This window comes from Chroicocephalus ridibundus, chromosome 1 (assembly GCF_963924245.1).
Source record: "Chroicocephalus ridibundus chromosome 1, bChrRid1.1, whole genome shotgun sequence".
Taxonomy (NCBI): domain Eukaryota; kingdom Metazoa; phylum Chordata; class Aves; order Charadriiformes; family Laridae; genus Chroicocephalus; species Chroicocephalus ridibundus.
In genome coordinates, this window is record NC_086284.1 from 117,617,138 (window position 1) to 117,643,293 (window position 26,156).

The following is a 26,156-nucleotide window of genomic DNA, read 5'->3' on the forward strand; positions in this document are numbered from 1 at the left end:
CTTGAACGGGTGTGCGAGAGCAGCACGATGCCGACGACTTTCTTCTGCCCCGTTGCAGGAACACGGAGAGTCCTCCCAGTTGGAATTCCAGCGACCCCATCGTAAGGAGACCACCCCACAACTGCTGTGGCGTAGGTGGGGTTTTGTATTCATTCACACAAGATTATGTTGTCAGTCATCTTGAGCAGAGTTTTCTACTGCTGTCATCCCTTTTCAGGGAGCCAAAGGGTCAACGCAATAAGCATTGCTGTGCAACGAACAGTGGGGACTGCAGTGCGGAGTACACAGGATAAGAAACCTGAGGGACACAAAGAAAAGATTTTACTGATCTGTCTTCCCCTTCTTCTTAATCCTAAATGTAAACCAGAATGTTGCAGAGCTGAGACAAAACAGGGGTCACTTGCGATAGCCCTCCACAAGAGGGCTCCTACTACAGTAAAGCCAGAGCTGTTCACAGAGCTAGACAGATCAAGACAGGCACGACGCCGAGCTGCAGCCTGGCTCAAGGCTGCCTCTGAAAACCTTTGGAACACGCAGTGGTGCCATCCCTCTGCGATGCGAGGATGACTAACGAATGCACTACCCTATTTAAGCAGCAACAGGGACATGGCTCAGCGCATCGCACAGTTACGAGGTGACGGTCAGCCACTAAGGAAGCAATACGTTGTCCCAACTCACGGCTTCCATCCCTGTCCACAGGCAGCAGCTGTTCCGGGCACTGGAGTTGGTAAACACCAGCCACTTACAGAAGGAGCCTGGCAAACTTTTATAACAAAAGAGGAATGTGGCAGAATGGATTTATTCAGCAGGTGAACTCCCACCACTCCCATCACAAAACCCCCCAGAATTCATGCTAACCAAGGCTCTAGTATCTGTTCCAGATAGGGCCTTCCCCAGAGGAAAACATGAGTGGGTGGTCTAGTTTGGAAATGAGACGAGTGGCCTGAATGATAGTTTCCCCTCCTTTCCGTCTCAAAAACATTAAGCGTTTAGATTAACGCAACACACAGCGCGACAAATTCATGACTTCTAGGACTCTACAGCTGTTACTCTATGGCATTACCCTGGCAATTCAGCATGTGGTGGTGAAAGCAGGAAATGCAGTCACCTGGATAATGATGCGAATAAGAACAGTTAGCTGCTAATCTTTCCTTAAGTCTCTTGACTCGAAAAAGTGTCTTTTTGGAGGACGCAGCCCAGAACACAGCTGAGCTTTCAAGACAAAATGAATATAATGCTTTGTAGTCATAAAACCGTGGTAAGCCAGACTTTTCCCCAGCCCATCCTTCACAACATCTCATTATCGAAAGTAATTCCTTTTAAAATATGAGTGTTCCCTGGGCAAGTCTTAGAGGGGAAACTTTTCCTTCTCCATTCCTCCATCTGCTGGAGGGCATGGAGGTATCTCAGAAGTGGACTGGCATTGCTAATTTTACTGGGAAACCGGAGTCATTCTCTCATCGTTCACCTCTCCCTCACCACCATTTGATCAGTCCTTCGTTTCTGTCATCAGTGATGTTCCCATGTTTATGCATCAGACAAGGCACATGCCTCACATCATCCACACAGGGCCCATTCTATGGAGAAAGCAGCTTAGCAGCCCAGGAAATGTGGTCCTCTGACATTTTTCACTAGATTCATGTCTAGAAATTTGAAATAACCCAAAGCAGTGCCCCACAAGCAACACAAGCATCATTCCTCTAGTTACCTGACCGGGACACAGCATGTGTCTGAGTCAGCAATAGGGCCCTACGGCTTTTATTTACCCTAAAGGACAGCACACAGTCATATTAGAAGTCATACGTGGTTTTGTGAGCTAACATTGCACAAGAATCTAATTGTATTTGAGAAGCTATTTTGCCAAGAGAAGAATGGTGAAGAAAACTACCTGCAAATGCAATCTGGTCATACAGATGATGTTTCAGATGGGTGTCTTCGTACATTCATGGGTGTCTTCGTACATTCTTTCACACCCTCTTCCACTGAATCTTGAGGCTTACAACAGCGAGAACAGACTGAAAGAGAAGATCCCTCATTAGTATTTGGAATTCCAGAAGACATAAAAGTGCTGAATCCAAATGTTGTCTTCAACAAAGTAAAGTATTACTGAGCGTGGGGAGAGAGAAGTAATTAAAGAAAAAGAAATCTTTTAGGTCTTGCTACTTCTATTTTTCCTCGGCAGGATTCATCCCTGCAGTACATCTGAATATGGCTGGCCCGTAGCCATAGTCTGATCTGATAGAAAGCTCCGTTATATATAATGTTATCTATATAGATTCATGTAGATAAAACAGTTCTTATTAGCACAGGGCTAGGGCCTCAGCCTGGCACAAAGACATGTTGCTACATACTAAGATAATGTCAGGAGGGAAACAATAGTAAAAGTTACGTGTCACTAAATGCACTTGACCAAGCGAGTGAAAGAACGCTGGTGTTAGAACCAGCCAGCCAACTCTTTCAGTGCTTTAAAAGGACTTCAGATTAAACAGGTCCCCTTAGTATCTCAGCATCTATGAATTAATTTTGTTGTAACAATTCAAGCTGAATGTCTCTGTACTATTACATCAAACTGTGCTTGCGCAAACTTTACAACACGGACCCTAAGCTATTCTTTAAGTGACCTCTAATCTTGGTGCTTTGTATTAAATTAATTGAAGAGCCGTTACAAAAAATCTAGGGAGTTTTCATTCTTAAATTACTGCAAAAATAAGCAAGTTAGGCTGTGAGCTCCTCCCAAGCAGGGGGCTATGAACCTCAACAAAGCATCTACATGTTTTGGTCACCACCACAATCACACATCTGAGAATTCTTATTTCCGTTTTGCTCTATCTTTCTATTCTTCCCTCCCACACTTCAGTTCTTTGAAGCATGGCTTTTTGAGCTCAGAAACCACTCTTAGCATCAAGGCCGCTCCAGACTCAGCTTTCCATATACCAGCACAACAGAGGTACTCTCAGACCTATTCTGAGTACCCACAATAGCTCTTGACAGGTGACCTGTAGCAACACCAGCAGGAAGCGCTCTTAGGACAGATATTTCCCTCCCCAGCCAAGTGGCAATGCACAGCAGCACTGAAATGTGACAACTGTACAAACTGTGAAGTTGGATAGAAACTCTAGCTTCAGTTTCTTACAATATATGCCTGGTCTGGAAAATAACTGTACAAAATAGCACCACCTGACTTGGCAAATCTACTCCCTGTGCATATTAGGAAAATGGGACCGAAAGGGAAATTCCAGTTTATGCAGCTATGTCCCATGCTGTTGCAGGTGATCGCATTCTACCTCATTGGTATGCTTTTTACATTTACTTTAAAAGCAATTTGGTTTCAATATAAAAGGCTATTTCAGAATGCTCCAGAATCTTACTAATTTAATGGTAAGGAACCTTTTAATTTCCAGCCTATATTTGTTTAGAGCCAAATCTTCCAATTCCAGTTCATTTTCTCCTATAATTAGAAGTTCATTATCCATGCAGCTAATGGCACAGGCTGTGATCAGCTGTGATTTTCTTGGTTTCAACCTGCTTGCCACTTTCCCATTGACATAGCCCCAGGGAACAGCAGGGGAGAACCAACACTGGTATCACAGGGGCACATGAGTAGAAAATGAGTACATGCACAGGTGTTGCCAAGAGTCACTGCTTTACAGAAGCTTCCTTAATTTGTGGTAAAGCAACAAAAAGAAAATTAGCCCAGCCTGACTCATTGGTTTTTGAATAGATGTGATTGTTGAGGAGGGGAAAAGAAAAATAGTAATGCTACCTCCACACCTCTGACTTGGGAGTGAACTTGTCTGAAGCTGAAATAGGGGTAAGCAGAAGACACAAGCACGACAAACTTACATGTGTCTCTAAGTGAACTGAGTCCCCGTTGCCTAGCAAATAACCTCATTCCACCCTCTTTCCACTGCGACCATGATGAGCGAAGACTCTCAGACTGGTGGCTTCTGGTTTAAGACAGCTGAACAAAGAGTGCTCTCAGCGTGGAGTTCCTGTCTCCAGAATTGACTTCCCCAGTGACCTGACAGAACTTGATTGGGTGATATTTATAACGTGTTGCAAGGCCTGCTGTCTTTCTCCAGGACTGCTTTTCAAAGCTGCTAACAGGGTGTGGATAGGATATCTGCTGCTGTTGACTTTCAAAACTGGCTGGATGTCTAGCTGCCTTTATAAATCCATTAGATGTCTACCCACATCTTCAGGGGCTTTCTGGCTAGGTCAGCATAGACATGATTAGGAGCAACAGCAAACAGATGAGGTTTTTTTTGAGCCACAAAAAAAATACCTGCCAGCTAACCCTGAGATGCTGGAGGTCCTCTTTGCAATTGAAAAACTTGTGGAGACATGTCTGGAGTTACTGAAGACTTCATAGGGTAGGATAGGGCACCTCACCTGTGCTGGTTTTGGCCACATAAAGAAGACAAATACATTTCTCCTGATTGGGGTTCTCCTAAAAGTGGAACCTTGCTATGCTTAACCATTTTTCTGGTCCTAGCACTATATTTTTTTTGTACCTTTGGCTCTGTGACTTTTCTGAGGGATTGTCTAAGCAGGGTGTGTAGAGATATCCCATTTTGAAACTGTCGATTCTCAGCTGTATCTGTGATGATCATCAAGATTCTTGGCATCTTGAAGCATCTTAATACATAAAAAATGGACCTTTTGGTATCTCTTAAATTCTGTATACCTCTGATTTTGGAAAAATTCTGATCTGCTGCCAAAACTCCCCATCACCCCTTCACTCAAACCTGAACCCTAGTGCTGCCCGCACACAAAATGTAGGAAAGTCCTGAGCTGGACTTAGATTTTGTGACAGTAGATGCTGCATGTAAAAAAAAAAAAAAAAAAAGGAAACGAGAAGAGGGTACAAAAATACCTAGTGTGTCAGTATAGTTTCTATAAATGCGTATTTTACATAGAAACTCCATAAGCAGTAAGAGACTGTTTCTTGAAAAAGGAGCTACACTTACCATGCCTTGAGAGGTATCTTGCTGCTAGGGTGATAGCCAAAAGGAAGATGATAATGATGATACTTGAAGCAGTAATGACATTATAAGATGGAGGCACAGTAGGGACAACGCAGTCATTTGTTTTTTCTGAGACAGAAGAAATAAAACATAAATAAAGAGCCCAACAACATATCGGCATTTTCAGGTAAGAGCAGGTGCCTGAATTTTGATAGTTCTGGCCAAATTCTCACTCAGATATTCAGCCTGAAAATGTACCTATTCAATAAACAAATAGACAAAGCTGGCACCTAAATTTCTTCCATTCCCCCACCTTTGCTATGTGCTGAAGTTTTTAACACATCCACAGAATCTGAAATGCGGGATCTTTGTCCAGAACAGGACTGAGACAAGCAATATTTAAAAACATATAAGCTGTTTTTAAACAAACTGTTAGGCTTGGTGGAAAAGTCTGAATCCATATCTAGAAAACTTCCATTCTCAAAGATACTCTGCAGTTTTTCTTACTGTTTTCACCAGATTTATGCCTAATTTTTTCCCTCTGAATTCCCAGGTGATGGAGTATGATGCATTAAAGAGACTAGAATAGACTTTTTCTGCATGGTAGGGAGAGTATTGTGGCAGAGTTCAGTTTCAGTGGATCTGGAGCCTTTGGCTTTTCACCCCTGGAAATGACCATTCTGCCACTTGGACATTAGTGTAGATAATGGGCTGGTTTTGTACGGTACAGGACAACCCCAATTCAACAGGAGGGACAGACTTGGTGCATGTTCATAGGTCTACAGATTTCATCATCTGCATCTGGCACAACTAAGCAACATTCAACTTCTAAGACACTAGTCTGATCCGCTGTACGATCTTCCCCTCCGCTGTAGGGCTTGCCTCCTACATTTACCGGAGGCTGTATTCTGTCTGGAACTCCATGTTCATGAAAGACTTGTTAGGAGGACCGTTTCCATCATACCAAGATGGGAGTGGTTCACATCTTAAAAATCAAAAAGGGGCGGGGGGGAGGGTTGTGAGAGCGGTTGGCACTGTTGATTACACCCTCCTCTGAGAATCTGTGTGATAACAATCTATGACTATTATTACCTTTTTTTGTTGCTCTCCTTTTCTATGTAGTATGATATTCATAACCTTCTTCCATTACCATCTCTAGGGGCATTATCCAGTAATAACCAATATTCATGGACTACATCCAGCAATAACCAATATTCATGTAGCACTAGTTTCTGGCATGCGTCCTAAAGCTGAATGATGCCTCTCCTCACAAGCCCCTTTGATTATAGTAAGATTGATGAATAAGGCACTGTTCCCTAAAAAAGTAGCACTTCTTTAGCTTCCCTTGGAGGTGCCCTTATCTCTACAGTGAAAACATCAGACCCAGAGACATTTCAGAATACTTTTTCAGTAACATTAAAAAAAAAATAAACCCTTTTGGCTTTAAGAATTTTCTTGCAAATCACCTTCTACTGCAAAACATCTGGACTGTAGTGTGCTGCCTTCCCTCATGCTCTTTCCATTTGTGCCTCAAGCTTTTCAAAGCACAGACTTATCTGTTACCACTTTTAAGCCATGCACAGTGATGGAATCTTTTCTGTATGAGTTAACCCTATATTAAATATGTGTATGAAAGCAGAATTTTGTCTAGACCCCAGCTGACAGTTTCTGTCACTGAAGCAGAAACAAACGTGCTTGTTAAACAAGGAAATTATTTTTAAATGCAACCTGTGGCTTTTAAGGCACACACGTTTCTCAAGTGCCTCCATTCGAATACCAGGTCTGTGTCACACAACTGGCAGCAAGACTGTGCTGGTATAGAGGGGCACTGAATGGTGGCCACCAAGGCTGACATCACCAGATCGCAACAAGATCCATCTGCCCTGTCAGCCCAGCTGTGACTCACGGTAGAGCGGCAGGAAGCCAGAGCCATCTCTGCTTGTCAGTCACTGCTGTAACTCTCCTCTCCCATCCTTGCTGTCTTACAGCCTTTGAAAAATTTCGGTGTGCAGCTCGCAGGTGGCATCATTGGGTCATCCTTGCATGAACAGATTCCCAAAATCTACCACTTTCTCAGAGAGGCAACTCAGCAGGTTCAACAGAACAGTTTTGTAACACAAACTATTAATAAAACCTACTCAGAAGCAAACTGGTGGACTTGGTAAAGCCATTGGATCCAACGGAGCAAGTGAAGCTGACATCTTTGGTCACGTTGAGGTGCAGTATGCCAGTGACACTGTACGGGCTGAGGCTGGACTCAGACACCCAGCTGACATTCCACACCACAGACTCGTTGTTGAGGATCCCAGTGATTTCAGGTTTGGGGAAACCTCCGTAAGAAGAACATCTTACCACCATCTCAGTTGATTCACAAGAATTACGGGATACGTTTGCTGTTATGTTTGGCTTACTGAAATCAGCTGAAACAAGAAAGATTTAGTTACTATTCTGTCAGATTACAGAGACAGCTGCGGTCCTGGTCACCCACGGTCAAAGCAAAGACTCCCCCATGGGGCATTCTTCCTCTGTCTTAATCTGTTTGGTCTTTCTTGTTCCTTAGCATTCTCCCCACAGCCTTGACTGGATACGGCCTTGGCCTTTGCTTCTTCCCCTCCCTGGGCAGTACACAGACTTCAAAACCCCACCTCTCCAATGCCACTGTTTCTCTGTACATACGGCTGTTTGCGGAACAACAGAAGGAATCATAAAACAGGTAGGAAAAATATAGGATTGAATAAAAAATCCGTACTATGGACAATGGTATACAATTTCCTTTTCCCTCCCTCATTAGTCCCTTCCCAGCCAGAAGCTCACAAAGGGTCCATCTCTCATGGGAAAGGAGATGAGTCTCATGTTGGTCTTTCAGACAGGATGGCCAGCAAGGGACTGAATTACATTTTCTGCATGAGAGCCCCTCCAGAAAGCCCACCTGGGAGCAAGACCCAGTCACACAAGTTTTTGCAGAAATGCATAGCAATACACAGGTCCTCCCAGACAATGTTCTCACTGGACTTTTTTTTCATTGCCAAAGCTTATTTTCAGAGGTTTCCCACTCACACAGCTTGTTTCATGCCTTCCCGCCCTGTCGAATGTATTGCTGTGTCTGCGAGGCTGCATGGTGAAACGGATGAGAGGACTAATATAAGTGAAGAAGGAGAAGAAAGGTGATGTCATTTTTAGCCCGCTTCCCTTTGCCAATCTGGTTCACCATGTTACTGTAAACAGTTGCATTGCTACAACTGAGGATGCCCACGGGTTGCAATAAACAGCCCCGGGTGAGGAGGAGGAGGCAAGGGGTGGCAGAGGAACTATTTAAAGCAACTCTTCCACTGGAAAAATCTCCATGGGACCACATCTTTAGCAAGAGAGGCACGGTCAGAAAAAGAAACTCAGCACGTGGCTTCCTGGTGGGCGTAAGTCACACCAACACCATTGCTGTCAAAGGCACCAAATTCTCCCTCCCACCCCTGCCAGCTGTGTGTCCGTAGCCTGCACGCCCCCTCAGGTGCTAGCCCCAGCCATGGCAAGGCCAGGCAGAGAGCTGTAGCAGCTTGCTCAACTCACTGCAAAACGACTCTTTTTGGAGCTGCTAAGAGGTTTGTCTGCGATTGCTCCCTGCCTGACTCACCATTTGACCGCATGACTGCTGGGATCTGTGCAAGGTAGGTGGCCTTGCGGTTGTAGCTGACCACAAACCCATGGTCTAGGCTACCAAGTAACTAGCAACTAGTGAAATAAACTTGCTCAACGTTGCACAGCCGACCAGTGGCGGACAAGGAGAGACCTGGATTTCCTTCCAGGCCCACCATCTGTTGAGCAATACAGCACTGACATCCAGTCTGGAAAGGCCCTTCAAACCTCCCAGATGGTTCCTTGATCAGTCACCAGGGAGTAACACCTTTCCACCTCTCTCAGGGCAGCTGGATTCCAGCAGGGGCAAGGGGACCTTTCTCTTTCCTGATCCACACAATAACTAATCCCACTTTTCCAAAGGGAGCAGAAGTCTACCACAATTATTACAACTGGCCTATTAAGACAGCAAGGGGATTTTTGGAAGTAAAGAAACTGGAGTATTTGCGGGGAGGAAAAGAGATCCGTTGTTTCATGTTTTTCATGCAGTTGATGACTCAGCCCTCATGGCTAGAGAGGGTGCTGGCAGTGCACTTCCCTTTTTTCATATTGATTCCCAGAAAGATCACTAAATTTGTCTCCTTGCGCATATGCCCACCATGCCCTCAGACAGGCAGGCAATGGCCAACTTCAGGAGCTTGGTTTTATTTGCCAAGAAATCTCATTCCAAATGGGGAATGCTCATTCACTGGCTTGTCTGGAAGACTCCTGGAACTCTCTGCTGCTGAAAGTATTCAAATGTATATATATATTTATATATGTTAACAGTATCTCTGCCTTTAGTTGAAACCAACCGCCACACAAACAGTGGTGGAAATGGAAAATAATGTCTACGGAACTTTTTGTAGCCTCCAAGAAAAGATTCAGATTCGTTTTGAGCAAAAGAACTCGGGTTGTTTCTTTAAGGTAAAACGTCTCAAATCTCCAGCTGAGTTCAGTCTTTGGTTGTGGAGCTGCAGTGTAGCCTGCGAGCTGGCCAGCCCCCCAGGAGACCCTGGGCTCCCGAGGAGTTGGCTGCAGGGCTGGGATGCTGCTGTGGCCGCAGAGAAGCAACGTCACCCCATTCCTCTTTCGGCTTGGACGCTTCCCGTGCACCAGGGGCTTGGCCTCTGCTTTGCCCAAAAGACAGCAGGGGGCAGAGGTAGCCTCTGCAGTGGTACCTGGCGAGGTTTCCTGGGAGAGGTCCTTGCCCAAGAGGGAGGCATCAAGGGGAGCATGCTGGGCTGGTGGTGGGAAAGGTGAATTTTCTGTACCTGGGGTAGCTTTTGAAAGACAAGGAAGGAAGCTGCTAGAATGGAAATACAGGGGCCTTAGCACACCTTCCAGCATTCTTTTAGGCTTCCTGATGAAAGTCTAACTGCTACACTATGACTAAAGCTTGGAGGAGGGTCTTTTACCCCCAGAAGCCAGCATGGGAAAGCCTCAGGTGTCGGGAGGTAATCCACCTACCTGTAACAAAGAGGGTGACAGTCTCATCACACACAACAGATGGGTTCTGCGAAGATCTGAGGTGCTGAACTACGCACTGGTAAGGGCCATTGTCCAGGATTTCCACGGGGGAGATCCACAGGGTGAAGTTTCTGTCATCCATCTCTGTCCGGTTCATGTACCGCTTGTCCTTGGAGATCTCCTTCCCCTCTGCGTAAGCAAGTACTACCTCCATGGTGTTCTTCTGCCAGTAGACACGGTAATTATGCAGGCTATCCGAGCTTTCAATTTCATGACAACAAGGCAGGCCAACTTTTTCCCCAAGTTTGCTTTTGACTTTCTTCTCTAGTGCATAGCCTGTGGGTGGGGGGCAAACAAAAGTCAGTGAGCCAGTGATATAGCCTTGTGCCAGGTCTCTGCTGCATAGAGCTCACCTCTTTGGGCTTTGTCCGCGCCCACTGATATACCTCATCATCCACCGAGCTGTTTACAAGTTCAGCTCTGCACTGAGGGGAGGGCTACCTTGGCAATGCCTTTTACATGATGCTCCAGTCCTACTTAGGATGCTGAGCTAGCGGGCACACGATATCTGCATGGGTTACTGAAGGCAAAGGCAGAAGAGTTATCTGCCTGAACAGAAATTTTGCTGGCCCCTTAAAAAACCCACACCTCAGAGTAAAGAATTGCCATTATTCATGTAAAGGGATAAAAACATACATGCCCAAACTGCGGTCTCCTCTGCTCTCCCTTTTCAGAGCCCAGTGTTTGGAAAGTCTGTGTCACCCTCCAGTGGGTTCCCTGCATGCCAAACAGGACCCCAGCGGACTATTAGTTTGGGGGCTTGGGGGTTTTTTTGGAAGGTTTGGGTTTTTTTGTAACAGAAAAAAACCCGAACCTTGCAAGACCCCAGAAGCTAGAAGCAACCCTACAATGATAAACAAAGGTTACAGCCACACGATCGTCAGCCTCCTAGTACTAGCAAATGAACAATTTTACGAAGTCTAGCTAAAACAAATTTATAGTTGCAAAGGCCCATGGGGCTCCCTTGGGATTACTTGCAAACCAGTATAGGCATTCCCCAACTCCTGCCCAGCGACTGTGTTGGTGCCATACCTAGGACACAGGCATGTGCCTACAATAATAAACTGAGGCTTTTGCCAGGGGGAAATTAGGTACAACTTTGACCAGGTTGGCAGTAATCCCCTTGCTTCGCACTATGACTTCTATGCGTGCCGCTCCTGTGATCAGCCCTGCTTCCCCCATCCCCGTCCTCTTTCCAGGGCGTAGGTGCTCAGAGTGGCCAGGACCTGAAACAAGAGGGAGCAGGCTAGCAAGGAGCTCCTGCTGTTGCTGGAAGAGCAACACAGTACTGACGTGCGGTCCTGTGCTATGGTAAGGCCAGGGCAGATGGTTGGGCTTTCACCAGGGTTTGTGCCAGGTGAAAGCCGCCTTCAGGATGATGCTTATCCCTGTGCACTCTGCTTCGTTAGTCCAGAAGGTTGGGTTGCTTTATGCTTGCCCCGCTTGCCCCAGCCTCACCACCTTAGCGCCCACCGCCACTAGTGGAAGGGGGATACCAATCTGTTGCACCCCATTGACTGAGAGCGGAAAAACAAGGAAATAGCTGGCCTCAGGATAGAGAAGATTGAAATTCCCTCTTCCCTCCCTGCAGAATAGATCTCAGTAAACCTCTCTGAGTGAGAAAGTGGGAAAGTCCTGACCAGGCAGCGTGTCACTGATGGGGAGAGTGCAGCATCACCCATCGGTGGAGGTGAGACCCCAAGTGCAAAGCCTCTGCCTGACGCGTGAACTGAACGCTTGACAAAGCTGAGCCTAAGAACTGCCACCCACCCCCAGCAAAGTCTGGCTGATGCTGGCTCAAGCGTTATTGTCACGGCTAATGTCTAACTGCAGCCACGCTGTCCTCAGGCACAGAGCGCAGCGCTCAGGGTGTGACTGGGATGCTGTGACATTCAGATTCAGATGAAGTGCCCAAAACGGCCACAAGCTTGTTGCCTGATAGGAATCATTTGCTTAGCAGTGACTCACAGACCCTTGGGACACCGTCACACAGCCGGCAGGCAGCGAGACCCCTGCGGCGCGCTGACCTGTGCCCAGTGGCACATCCTGATGAAGTGCTTCGCGGTCCTCCAGCTGCTGGTACTGGAGGGAGACAAGCAGATGCTCAGCCAGTGCCCCAGCACAGGCAGATTTTGGGGCAGCATTGGGGGCTGCTTGCTGAAGTTAAGCCCAGACAGAGAGCCTGGGACAGAACATAAGTTTTCACCTCCCTCCCCTGCGGCTCACCTACCCCTGTCCCACTTGCATGGTTTACGTTAAATCTGTAGGAACCACACTGAAAAATACTGAGGAGGTCCTGGCAACACTATGGAATGCTTTAATATTACTTATATAAAATAGAATATGTAATTAAATGAGCAGTTTCTCATTTAGCTGTTTTGCCTCCGCTGAGCCACATCATTGGTCTTCCAAAGGGAAAAGATTCAAATGCATTTTCCCCCCCACCCCGCTACCTGTACTTCCCCTTATAATGCATCGCAGACTCTGAGCAACCAGGCTGGGGCAGATTAGGAGCCCACTCAGCCTGCTGACCTGTGTCAGCCAGCAACTGGTAGCAGAAATGGTTGAGAAACCATTTCTTCCCCACTGCAGGGATAAGAACTGCCATTCCCTGCCAACCTTTGGCAGCCAGGAATTTAGGGATTTCTTGTCACCAGCAGTTTAATCGCTATTGTTAGACCTACCCTTCGGGAACAGTTCTTGCCCCTTCAGGAACACACATATATTTTTGGCATCCACAACATCCTGTGATGGTGAGTCGCCCAGTTTGATTACACACTATGTGAAAAAGCATTTCCTTCTGTTCACCTTAAAAGCGGCCCACTTTAGGCTGTGATTCTTGAAGTTCCTCCTCCTGCCTGTCTGCATGCATTTGTGTGCGTGTGTTTTTTCCCTCCACCACATCTTCGCTGGTGCTCACAGTTCAGCTTTTGCTATTGCTGGAGAGACTCGCAAGAGCAGCCAGTCAAACTTTGGAATTGTGGAGCCTGATAGACAGTTTTCTATTTTCTTTTGCAGCAACAGGGGAAGAGTAGGCGTTCAGTAAATGTCAGGTTGACACCACATCATGAGTTGTATGAGGTTCTCTGCCCCTTGCCCCTAAGAGTCTCCTTTGCAACCAAAAGGAGAACAAAAACCTCCTCAGCAGTACATGTACAGGGGCTGGAAACTCCTGCTGATGTCACATCTACCCTTAAAAGGCTCTGCACCCTTGAAACTGCAACCTGAGTGCTGCAAGCCTGAAGGAACCAAAGTCCACGAGGAGTCATTCAGCCCCACAAAAGTCCCCTTTCACTTTAAAGGTGAACTGCAAAGCAAAAATGAAAATTCAGTTTTGTCCCATTTCTGTGATGAATGCTCTCTGTAATCAGGCTGTGGGGGAAGTATCCACCATGGAAATAACTTTTAATGACTTTTCTAGAAAAAAAGATCCCTCCTCTTTCCACCCTGCCCTTGAAGCCCACCCACTTCCTTGCTGTGCATGCATGTTGCTCCATCACTGGAAGCCCACGGCATGTGGCAACACCGAACCGATGAAAGGACTGACTTTCTGTTCCCTGGTCAGAAAAACATGTTCCGTTCAAATTACGCCTGTGCTGCAGTTGCCCCACATGGCAGAGCTCATGAGAATGGAAAGGTGAGTCTAGAGGAAACCTGTCCTTTCTTGTTTGCTCTGAGAGTCAGTAAGCAGGAGAGCTGTTGAGCCTGTATCCCTATTTCCTTCACTCCTTGCCCAAGCTGTGTTTCAGAAAATCCCTGCCCACAGAGAGCTTGGCTCTCCTGACCACGCATACAGCCAGGTGGTGTGGGATTGCCTCCGGGACAGAAGTCCTGCAGAGAGATTTGACTGTAAAAGGCAGTAAAAGAACACACCATGCTTTAGAGAAGCAGTGCTGAACTGTTGGAAACCTTCATATAATTCCTGGTGAACTGTTGGAAACCTTCAGGTAATTCCTGGTGAACAGAAACCCCCAAGCCATTCTCTTTCCCCTCCGTCTGCTATTTCTCTGCCCTTCTGAACTGCTTTGCCTTTTTTTTTATCTGACCTTGTGTTACCTCATTTCACACACAACCCACAAAGCAACACACATGGAGGGAAAGGTTTTTCCTGGTGGGCCTGGATTCCTTTGCTTCCTCCATCCCTTGTGTAAGCAGCAGGTAAGAAGAGTGGAATCTGCACTTTTTTCCTACCGAAAGTCCTGCAGAAAGCTCTGAGGCAAATTGTTGGTGGCCCTCCAAACCAGGAGGATCAAAACAGCCTTGCATTTCTTTTTTCCATAAGGGCCCCTATTCATCTTTGCAACAGCAGCCAGTGTCTCTACTCTTACATTGTTGGCAACACCGACTGCCTGGACCATGCAGCCAGGACTCCTGCTCCACCGGGACACCGACAACTTTCTTGCCCTCCGCTTGTGCATAGGCTGGAAAAAGGGACTCGGGGCAGCTCTGGGAGGAGGTTCACATCATGTCGTGTCGAGGCAAGGGCACTTCTGGTAACTGGCACCGGGCCAGCTGAGGAAAACACGTCTCGTGGAGCTGCGGCTTTTCTACTGGTGGCCATCCCCTGGGGTCAGTGCAAGAATCACACCCAACAGTCCCCGGGTAATTCTGCAGCTCAGGCCCCTCGTTTTCTGTGAATAGCACATTTGCCCCAAACTTGCAGGATTTATCCTTTGAGGACAACGCAGTATTTTATGGGGATTTCCAAGAAAGCCAGATAATCATTTGAAAAATTGAAAAAATTTGAAAAGCTAAGTCTTTAAAAGACTAGACGCTCCTCCTTGATCTTTTCTTTATCCCAGGTGGTTTTACCAGCGAGGAATCAGATTCTCTCAAAGCTTTCCATGGAGTTAAAATTCAGCAAATATCCTGTCCTACGCGGGAATACAAGAAAAAATACTTTGTATTTAAATCAGTGCTGTGACAGACTCCTGTGTTCACAGGAAAGGCCCCATTAGATGCCCAGGTGACTTCTACATGGAGACGTTGTGACATTTCAGCGGCACATAAAAGCACTGCCTTCCTCTGCTTTTTGCTGCAAAGACCCCACGAAATGAGAAAGATGGGATGAAGCAGAAAAAAGTGGGCGCTGGCAGGCCCTGCTGCCTGTCCTCTTTCAGGAGTCTGTGGCTGCACATTAACGTGGGCACGAGTGCCCGGCAAGCCTCCAAGGCTCCTTCTACCCAGACTCTACTCCAGCAAGTCGAGGCATGCAAAGGGAGGTCTTGGCACGCAGGGAAAGGAGGAGCGGCCCTTTCCCCTTGCACAACGCCAAGCCCAACCTCCGCATCACAAACCACAGGCCTGCTGCTACCCTTCCGCTGCTCTAGGCTGCTCTGGCAAGGCAAAGCAAAGCAGCTGCAAGCCCAGTTTGCTTCGCTCATGCCAGGGTGACCTCTTGCGAGGTCATGTGCCCTTACTCATCCCAAAGGCGGTGAGAGAGAGGAGCAGAAGAGAAGGCATCCCGAAGACAAGAAAAACAGTGACGCACTTCATTTGGCAGCGGTTCCACTCGGTCTCGCTTCCCTGTACCCACTCACGCTAGTCAAGCGTGCCCATGGCCATTAAGTGATGGGATCAATCCTACTTTACGATGATGTCACGGCAGGCCTGAGGTGGGGAAATGGTTTGAAGAGGTTTTTCTAAAAGTTCGTCTCTGCTTGCTTCTGCACCATAACCTCGGGGCGCCCCGCTTAGAGCGGTATAGCAAGGGTACGGCACCCCTTACATGGCTTTATGCACTTCCCATCTTCACATTGCCGCATTCCTCCTAAACAAAACAGATTTGCCCAGCTCTATACCGCGTGATTTGGCAATGGTTATAATATCGTCATGGTGGTTTGGTGCCTGACTCCTTCAGCAGCTTTTGTTCCATTTTAATCCTGTTTTGTTTCACATGCAAAGCCTTTAGTGAAAAAATCATGAAGTCGTGAAGCGGCCGTGAAAACCAGAGGACACCTTCCTGCGTCGAAAGACAGAAAGACAGCCCATCTTTGGGGGTACACACTAATCCCATTTTTTTTTCCCAGCAGCATGTTAACTTGAGGCCCTATTGATGACAAATGAAATTATCAATCTTATTTGTCTCCCTGTGCATACTTTGATAAGCAGCAATATACGGTAGGTAGCACTCATTTTAGAGGGGTTCACAGTGTGCTCTCAACACATGCTGGTGTCTGATGTGGTCCCAGTTTTAGACATACGGTACTCCCACTGAAGCCCTCCCTCTGACTGTGGTTACCTTTGCAGGTTGCAGACCAAACACTGTTTTCTCCAGTTAGCTGCTGCTCAACAGAAAGCAGATTTCATGTGCCCCTGATTGCCTTTTTGCCACGAGGCCAGCAAGGCAACCCAACTAGGCAGGGAATGAAAGTAAGCACCTTTACTAAGTCACTACTCTGTCAAAAAACCTGGCTGCAAAGGGAAGGAAACTCCATTAATCACGAAAAAGTTCCACACTCAGCAATTAGCAACTGAGAAGATGAAAGGGAATCTGAAATACTTTGGTAAAGGGGCTTGCTGCAGCGCTGGGGCAACTCCAGCCCACCCAGTACCCCTCCCAGTACCCCTTTCCTCTTGCTCCGGCAGTGCCCAGCTCGCCTTTCAGTACGCCTTGAGATAAAGATCTACTGCTTTCTGAGTCACCACTGCCCCACGATGGGACAAGCCCACCACCTGGGTATGTCCAGTCTGCTTTGTTTATAAGATGAGTAAGATCACAACTCTTCGCGAGCCAGTCGGCAAATTTCTCATCTTGGCACTAGCCAGGAGGTCAGATCCAAGCAAGAAGCCAAAGTACTTGGGGATGGGGACTATATCATGTCTTAAGATCTTCCTCTTTGCTGCAGACCCTTCCCCATGGGTGTTGGTTGGGGAGGAAAGGAAGCGATGGGGACAGAAGGACGTCTTTGACTTGGGGAAAGGAGCGAAGGGAAGAGTCTTTCTGAACCTTCCCCCTTTCTCCATTCCCAGCACGCCAGTGGGTGACCTCGCTAGAATAAAAAAGGGTAGAGGGGACACAAAATCTGGATGTCCTCAGAGGATTTGCATATTTTAGTTTCTTTCGAGTTCAAATTCCTGCAACTGGCTCAGCACTCTTACGATTCCCCAGTTTGGGGGCAGAAACTAGATGTGAAAGTTGTGTAAGACAGGCCTTTGGGGGAGATTTGTCACACACAAAGACAAAAATAAATTTGTTAATTTTCTCCCCTGCGGACTCTGTCCCTCGCTGACTGGATCACTTTGTACTTCCTCTATGTTTATCTCCCAGATGAAGATGTTCTCAGATCATTTTCCCTAATTCCTCCAGAACCACTGCCATGCATGCTGCTGTCCTCGCAGCGCAGCTCTTGAAGTTGAGGTCCTCCTCACTGCTTCAGGCCCCAGTTTTGTTCAGTGCTTGCTAAATCTCACTGCTTCGCAGGCTGCCCAAGTAGCCAACCTGCTCTTGAAACTAATAGAAGGTGAAAGTGCCCAGTAACCAGGAAAATCAAGTATGATACCTCTCACATAAACTCACTCAAAATTAGAGAAATTACAATTATTTTTTTTTTTCTGCTTCTAAAGTACTTGCCCACAGCCACAGCAATATTCACCAGCGCAGCTAATAACACTACAGGCCTGCCAGCCATTATCTCGTTATAAAAACCCAGTCCTTGCGCAGACACTAACTCACGGACGCTCTGCAGACAACAACCCTAACACTAACCCTGCAGCTGGAGGACCGGCAGGAGGAGAGATTAAACAGCCTTATATAAGAGTGCAGCATGGCGAATGGTAATGAACTGAAAGATGACTAACGAAACAAGACCAAAGTGGTCCAGGGGTGTCTGAAAGCTACAAAAGCCACAGGGAGAGTGAAATGAGAGACTTGGGCAGGGGCCGCTGGAGACACCGGCTGGGAGCAATGCAGGGCAGCTCGGGAAAGGGATTCTTTCGGCTGGTAGGAAGCAGCGTCTGATGGTGAGGTCTGTTCAGATTGAAGCACTTCCCCTGGTGCAGGGATGAAATCTTTGTTTGCCAGGCATTTAAAACTACACAGGAGGGCACCTGCTATGCCAAGGGCAGCGGTGCGCAGAGGGACTTGCCTCAACGGTCTTTTCTAAGAACTTTTTATATGATACGGTAACACTCCGGGCTCGCCAAAAGGTGAACTTCTTTTGAGTGCAGCATAGATAGAGATGCCACCATTAGCCAGCAGTCAGCACTTTTATTTTCAGCCAGGGAGTCCCCTGGGACCAATGATATTTTAAAAGCGTAACAGTGAAAAAGCAAAAGCAAAGCCTGTGGCATTTCCATGTTGGGAAATATATACATATTCTCAAATGACCTCCTAAGGCTCCTGATGGCGATGTCCCTCCTATGGGACAGAACATCTACAATTAAACATGAAGTTTTTCTTTTTAAAAACAAAACCGACCTCCTTTTGCCAAGCAAACAGCCTTCACTGCGTTCAGCACATTTGCCTTGCCATCTCCTGACAAATACCCCATCTACGTGCGCACAGCGCTTATAGTAGGAAACACTTGTTTAAAAGGAAGGAGAGTTTCTCTGAACGTGGAAATTCTTCTCCAGCCCGGCACAACCTCCGAGTGCAGCCAGACAACAAACTGGCATCGATCTCATGCCTTGCCCACACGAGCAGAGGTGATCTGGCTCCCCTTTCCCTTCCAAATCCAAGTGCTCCCACTGCTTTCCTTGCCGGGCTCTCCAGAGGCTGGTTGAATATGCCCCTTTGGTGTAAAACAAGGGGAAAAAAAAGAAACTTTCTGCTAAACTGGGAGTCGAATTAGCTCATCCATGGATCAGACACATACCAGAACTAGTACAAAGGAGGGGAGGATCGCGCGGCCAGAAGCAGAGGAGAGAGGAGCAGGATTGCACCTTTTGTTTTGGCCCCCTCAGCTGTGCTGCCTGTCTGCAAACCCCTCTGGGGTACACAGCGTTGGGTGTAAAAGCAGACTGGCACTGAAGACAGTGGGCTGACCCCCACAGAAAACTAACTCATCACAAGTGAGGCAAGGGGATAACTCCATCAGGGGCAGCCTTCACTTCTGTCAGGTTAATTCTACCCATTAAACCATGCTCGTAACTCAGAATCGAGGCAGCAAGAAGCAGGAAAGGTGTGAGGGCACACAGGGTGGCAACTTCTGCTGGTAACCTACCGCAGCGTATAAAACTTCAGCCCCAAACTTTGCATGTTTAAATGTGGGAATGTCTGACATTCATATTGCAAAAAAGTTACAAATGTCTCAGTGATCCAAGAAATGCAAAAAGGCTGTTGCCCTCAGAGTAACGCCAGCTCACGGGAGTTATCTGGGTTCGTTCTGATCGAACTGGAAAAAGGAAACAGTGTGGATGAAAGGAGCGCTTGAGAGGTAGCTTTACAAACCCAGGATGCAGGCGGATAACTATGTTTTGATTGTGTAAGGATGTAGCTTGTCTGCATTTAATTTTCTGTGTTTTTTCTAAAGAACTCTTTCACTCAAAAAAACACAGCAGAAGAAGCAAAAGAGAGTCTGTAAGCAAAACCAGGAGCCTTTAGTTGGGTTTCTATTTCTCCAGACAAGTTGTTACAGCAGGTTTCATTCTGGATAGGCAGACAGAGAGACAGACAGAAAAAGGAGTTCCTTAGTTCCCCTGCTCTTGTTTTTGAATCAAAGACCTTTCCTTTCTGCATGTCTGGAACAGGAGGAGACAGAAACTCATCCGAAAAAAGAAATTAAAAACCCAGTTGAAGGCAGCAAAAGCAATAATACAGAAACTCAATTTGCATCCAGCGATCAAGTGGGAAAATCTGGTACGTAAAGAAAAATTTCTGCCATCTCCACCATGAAATCCACCCTAGGCACTACCCATACCGGAGCCGGCATGGAAATTAGCCGCCAAGCACCTAAATCTCATTGCTAGACACTTCAATATTTGGGGGTGGCCACGAAACAAGGAATCTTTCTTGTTCTCAGTCTTCTTTGTCCCTTTCTGAAACCCAGCTCCACTCTGAGCTCTTTATCGGCAGTAACACATGAGAGGGGATTCCCAGAGTGAGCCGACGCTCGCTCGCGATGTGGAGGGAAGTGGCTATTCCCCACACTCCCAACTCTCCAATAACTCAGAAAAGCTGTAGGGATTTTCCTCAAAACTTCCCAAAAAATTTCACCACTGGGAAGAAACCAAGCACTAGACGGTCCCCAGTCAAATAAAAAGACCCCGGAAAAGTCTAAAAGGAATAATCCACGGACAAAACCCAGGCTCGCTGGGGCCCTGCAATCAGTGGCTACACCACGTTTGCACACAGGGCAGGGGAAGGTCGTCCTGGGTGACTCCTATCAACGTTTTCCTAATACAACAAACTGTGACTAAGGACATCCTGATATTCGTAGGTAGGTATGAAGGTGCAATGGTAGGAGAAAAACAAGCCCACGGGGCAATGTGTTCAAACCGTAAATAAATAAGTTTGTGCTGTAATCAAGGCTGTTCTGCCACTTTTCCAGTGTGCTGAGGCAGCAGGGTGTTGCACATCAGTGTCTCCAGCAGCAGGTGACATCTCAGAAGCAGCTCTAAATTACACTGGCATTTCAGTGGGTCACCTCAGGTGAACCCCAGAGTGGCAAAATTAAATTCAAGGGGAAACAAATGTACCTATGTAGCTTGGACATACATGAATTCCTATGAAATACAACCTTCAAATCATCCTTTTTAATTAAGACCCTCTTAAAGCCTTCTTGTGCCACGATGTGAAAATTCAGCCTGGCATTCCCTATATTACTATTTCACTCACACAGGGCATACGCAGAGCACTGCTTTCACCCTAGCATGCTAGTGGACCTTTCAGAGCACCTCAGCACAGAGCTGTGCCAGCACCAGAACGCCTGGGCTAAACCCAAGGGTACAAGATGTAGCCACAGGCTCTGGGTGCCAGCTTTGTCTGTGCCTTCCTGGGGTCATGAGCAGTCCCACATGGGGTCAGTTCTGTAAATGCTGGCCTTGGTGACTCACTTAACAATGCGAGGGAAGTCACTGGCAGGGCAATGGCAGGCTTCCAGGGCTTCAACATTTTGCCACGACAAGGTCAGAAGTCAGTCCTTGTGGTCCCTGTGGGCGACCTAGAGAAGGCATCACCTACAACTGCCAGTAAAGCTTTTAAAACCACTTATTTGCGGGTACTGTACCATGTATTTTTAAGGGTGACTAACATAGGAATACCTCTTTTTTGAGAGAAAGGTGGCAGGGTGTGTATGCGTGCATGCAGAGAGAGAAAGGAAGAGCCTGGGCTGTGCTGTTCTTATCAGTCGGCCAAGCAACCTGCTCCTGAGGCACCAGGACTTCCACAGACTCATTGTGTGGGAAACATCTAACAATTACAGCCCCAAAGCTGATATAATGCTTTGTAAAAAAGAGTTTTTTCCACTCTGCTTCTTGCAGAATTAAACCCCAGAATTTTGTAATCAATCAGATTTGGAGAAGTAAGTCTTCTCAGCAACAGGATGACCAAACCCTGCTGGCCTGTGGATTTGTGCCTTGTGTTTCCAAGCCCAGGCACCTCTCCCCACGTCTCCCAGCCCGTTCCCAAGCCCTTGGTGCCGCCACGCTCCTTACAGCCCCCTCGCAGCTGCCTCCTGCCCTTTCTGTCAGCTGGGCATGAGGAGGGGCAGCCCAGGCTCTGGCTAGTTGGGTGCTGCTCGTGGTTAGCCAGCATCTTCCATGTAGCGGGCAAGGATGCCGCATCTCTGCCAGCTCTGCCTTCCTGTCAAATTGGGTTGAAACTGGGCAGGGGATTTGAAAGTTAGGAGCAGGGGCCTGAGACACAGATGGAGAGACAGAAAGCAGGATAAACTATCATTCCCTTAGTAAAACATATTGAAAAAAGTACAACTATAGGAACACCTAGTTTTCTATTATCAAATTGCTAGTTTTAGTACTGGATATTAGCATGTATCAGACTGTATATCCAAGTATTGCCCACCTTTGGCCTTGGAATCAGCATCTTTTTAGAGAAACTACACAACCAGCTAATTACCACATGCTCGTAATTACACAGAATCACAGAATGGTTTGGGTTGGAAGGGACCTTAAAGATCATCTAGTTCCAACCCCCCCGCCATGGGCAGGGACACCTCCCACTAGACCAGGCTGCTCAAAGCCCCATCCAGCCTGGCCTTGAACACTGCCAGGGATGGGGCATCCACAATTTCCCTGGGCTGCCTAATTACATTAATAACATACCGCAAGCTCTTAAAGTACAGAGAGAGAAACAGTTCTGCACATGATAGATTGTTTGCCCATTGCAATACGGACAAAATACATCCACGCTTGACACGTGCTTGGCAAGCACAGAGGTAGGGGAAGGAGTGCGGGGGAAGATAGGAGAGCAGAGTGGCATTTGAAGTGGTTTTTGTTCTTTACAAGTAAGCTCCACGATTCAATCCCTGTTAAATTATCTGAGTTTTGTTTTAAGATTCTGAGACAAACTCAAACTGAAACTCAGCATCAAATATCTCCCAGTTTCACAAAATCAGCATGAAAAACTCCTAATTTTACACCACTTGATTTTTAATCAAAGCCTCAGTCCAGCCCAAGTTTTGCTCTAGAGTATCGTTAGCTGCAATGAAACACTAAAATTGCCGACAAGCACAACCTATTTTGCATCCACAACGAAACACAGCTAAGAAGTGAATTTTGTGTGGTTTCAAGGTTAACATTTCACACAGCTGAGAAGACTCATCCCAAGCCTCTTGAGGTCAGGAGGGACAGGGCAGGACGGGGGACAGCATCCGGCAGGGACTTGTGTTGTTGGAGAAAGCATTCGCCGTGCGCTGTGCTGCCTGGGTGTTGGAGACCCCTCCAACCTGCCGCCCTGCCCTGTCTTCCCCACCACACACTCACTTTTAGCCATCCAAAAAGCTGCAGAAATTGCCCCACCACCAAAGCTGAAGCCGGAGGAGCTGCGTCATGTACTTCCTGCAGCTGTCAGATGCCCTGAAAACACCCTCATCTGGGATGGGTGACCACGGTTCCTTCTGCGAGCTGGCAGCCCGGCGTGGCCAGCCTGGGGAGCTGAGAGCTCACAGGTCCTCGGTGCTCACTGCCATGGCTAGCAGAGCCAGCCACCGCAAGCCCTGGCCCAGCCTCAGCCCTGGCAGAATCACAGAACCACAGAATGGCAGGGGTTGGAAGGGACCTCTGGAGATCATCTAGTCCAACCCCCTGCCAGAGCAGGGTCACCTAGAGCAGGTTGCACAGGAACGCATCCAGGCGGGTTTTGAATGTCTCCAGAGACGGAGACTCCACCACCGCTCTGGGCAGCCTGTGCCAGTGCTCTGCCACCCTCAAAGTAAAGAAGTTCCTCCTCATGTCGAGACGGAATTTCCTGTGTTCCAGTTTGTGCCTGTTGCCCCTTGTCCTGTCGCTGGGCACCACTGAAAAAAGTCCAGCCCCACCCTCTTGACCCACGCGCCCGTTAGATATTGATAAGCATTGAATAGATGCCCTCTCAGAAGACACCAGAACGAGTGCCCCGGGGGCCACCGTCCCCTGCCGACCAGCAACAGGGTTCAGGCCCAGCACACCCCCTCCCACGCTCCCACACCGGCCGCTCCTGCTTACCTAAATGAAGGCAGAGCAGCACGAAGAGCCCGAGCCCCAGCCACCTCCTCAAGGCCCGTGCTGGCGGGGCGGCAGGCAGGCACGCCATCTTCCTGTAGCTCCTGAGCCGGGAGGAGAGGGGGACAGGGTTAGGGGGTGGGCTGGCGCCTGAAGGAGCCACAGCACCCACCACCACACCCCTCTTCTTCCTGCCCCAAAAAAAACACCAGCAGAAGCCCAGCCCGCCCTGTTTCCTCCCGGAGGGTACTTGTGGCTTCCTTGGGCGAGCGGCCCGGAGGCCACCCCCTGAGGCAGGGAGTAGGTGGGGGGCTCAGCGCCAGTCCATGGGCACCCGTCTCCTGCCGCAGGGCTGCCGAGTGGCTGGCTCCCCGCCAGGGCACAGGGGGAAGGCCGGCCGGCGGGCGGGTGCTCGCCTTCATAAGCTGCCTCATGCCCGCCCACGGCTTCCTTGCCGGGGCGTGCGCGAGGCGGCCCCGCGGGCCACCGGAGATGGACACGGGTGCTGCCTTCGCCCCTCATGGCTGCCGGCTTGGCTGCCCCTCCAGCAAGGGGGCAGGAGGGTGTCGGGGTGAGGGGGCAGGAAAGCGACCTGCCGGCCACCGGCAGGCATCGAGGGCAGGTGTCGGGCAGCACGAAGTTAAGCACCTGACGCTACTGTGGGAATAACCCTGTAAAATCATATTTGAAATTTAAAAGAACCCCACACCATCATTTCAGGCCCAGCTGGATCAAGTTAACCATCAAGTTCAGTTAAAGAAAATTTAAGAAAGGCCACTTAAGCTGCCGTCACGGCTGAGCGCCTGGGCAGGGAGCAGCCACCGTCTGTGCCACCATGACCAAAGGGGCTCCGTAGAGCATCCATCATCCCTGGAGGGAGAGATGGAGGGAGTGCTTCTCTTCCCAGCGCCAGGTCCTCCGCCCCCAGGAGGCAGCCACCACTCACCCATGGTACCCACCCCCAGCACCTTCCGCCCGCTCCTTGGATCTCCCTGGCTCCAGACAGGGCAGGGGAGAGGTTTGGGCCACCCTTGCTCTAAAGCTTGGAAGGGGAGAGCCCTCAGGAGCCCCGGCGGCCACACAGAACCAGTCTGAAGCAAATCCCAAGCAGAAAAACAAACCGCTAGCTTAGAAAATACAAGCCCAAGGGAGTAAACATGTGCAAAGCGATGTAGATTTGTACAGATATTGCATACCCTCCTGCAAAATAAAACAAACCCCGGCATAGTGTAAGGGGTTATATTTAGCTGTAATAGTCACAGTGAGAGGGCTACACGCTAATGAAAATGTGATTTTCTTCAGGGAAAAAAAATAAAGTGCAAATGCAAACAAAGATTAAAATAATTTATTTAAACGCAGATTTCTGGCTTGCTGATTTAAATGACTTTGATTTAAAGCAAATTCATTCTTTTTATCAGAAATGATTTTCCACTCTGTTGCCCCAGTTTTTCTTCAGTATAGCTTCCCTGAATTAGATGGATTAGATGGATGGATGTAGAAGTGAATTGGCCTTATTGGATCGTAATACAAATCAAGAGTTTTATTTTGACAATTAACCAGCTGGTATTCACAGTGAAATCAAATACCAGAACAAGAAGAGGTTACAACTTTTCTATAGAGAAAAAAAACACTCTATATGAAAAGGCAGAGAGGAGTTTGCTATTGTGTCAGACTGGTACTCTGTGTCTCTCCGTTGCAGTGTTTCTAGTGCATGTATTTTGTGATTTAGGCTCTGATTTAAATCCTGTACATTTGTACTCTATCCATGCATTTTCTAACAGGACGACCACTGTGGTTTGCAAGTGCAGATGACATGAAGAACAAGTGTTTTCACAGTACTCAGAGTAGAGAAAAATATCATTAATGTACTCATTCATACATTGTTTTCCCAAGTCACAGTCCTAGCTCTCAGGCAGGGACTACCTCTCTGCACGTCACATGGATCCATGCACTTTCTTCTCCTAGTCTAATCATGTATCCCACATCATTACAGAGTTACTGGCAACCCTGTTATAGCTGTACACTTTATTATCTCACTTTCATTTTAAATTAAAGCTTTTTTTTTTTTTAAATATTTCTGCCATTAGTATACTGCAACTAGAATGAAACTCCAGCCTGTTACATCCACATCTGCATTTCTTGCTTGCGGTTTAACCCTGCTCTAAGATGAGCAGTCCCAGGGAAAGCGACTGAGCTCATCAGCTGCCAGTCTGTAGCAAGGAAGCATCATACCCCTTCTTACTAATTGCTAATCGCTTCATTAAGGCTGCCTAGATTTTAGATAGACAGCTGAACTCACGGTTGCTATTCTCGGTCAAAGCTCCTTCTCTTTTTCTATGTATCATGGCTCTTGGTATCTCCTCCTTCAGAGAACTCCCTGATTGCAAGGAGGCTGCAATAACAGAGAGAGTGTAGCGGTCAAGTGCTTCGTTCTGCCTTGATCAGAGACAG

The 26,156-nt window shown here is 47.7% G+C and overlaps 1 protein-coding gene across 1 annotated transcript; it reads right to left on the reverse strand.

Annotated features, from left to right (window-relative positions):
• Positions 1–11: 11 nt before the first annotated feature.
• Positions 12–24,090, reverse strand: CD80 (CD80 molecule). The gene is made up of 6 exons (XM_063348229.1): positions 23,709–24,090; positions 10,047–10,382; positions 7,106–7,387; positions 4,971–5,096; positions 1,889–2,015; positions 12–298 (listed from the first exon to the last, which is right to left on the reverse strand). The coding sequence occupies exons 1-5, from the start codon at positions 23,794–23,796 to the stop codon at positions 1,906–1,908; spliced, it is 942 nt and encodes a 313-aa protein (XP_063204299.1). The 5' UTR covers positions 23,797–24,090; the 3' UTR covers positions 12–298; positions 1,889–1,905.
• Positions 24,091–26,156: the final 2,066 nt, after the last annotated feature.

Bases quoted from the DNA above. Each gene is read 5' to 3' on its own strand.
- CD80 (XM_063348229.1), bottom strand. From the start codon at position 23,796: ATGGCGTGCCTGCCTGCCGCCCCGCCAGCACGGGCCTTGAGGAGGTGG. The intron at 7,388-10,046 runs GTAGGTGGATTA...TTCTTGTTTCAG, and splicing joins TGTCACCCTCTTTGTTACAG to CTGATTTCAGTAAGCCAAAC. The intron at 2,016-4,970 runs GTAAGTGTAGCT...CTTCTCTTTCAG, and splicing joins AAGATACCTCTCAAGGCATG to TCTGTTCTCGCTGTTGTAAG.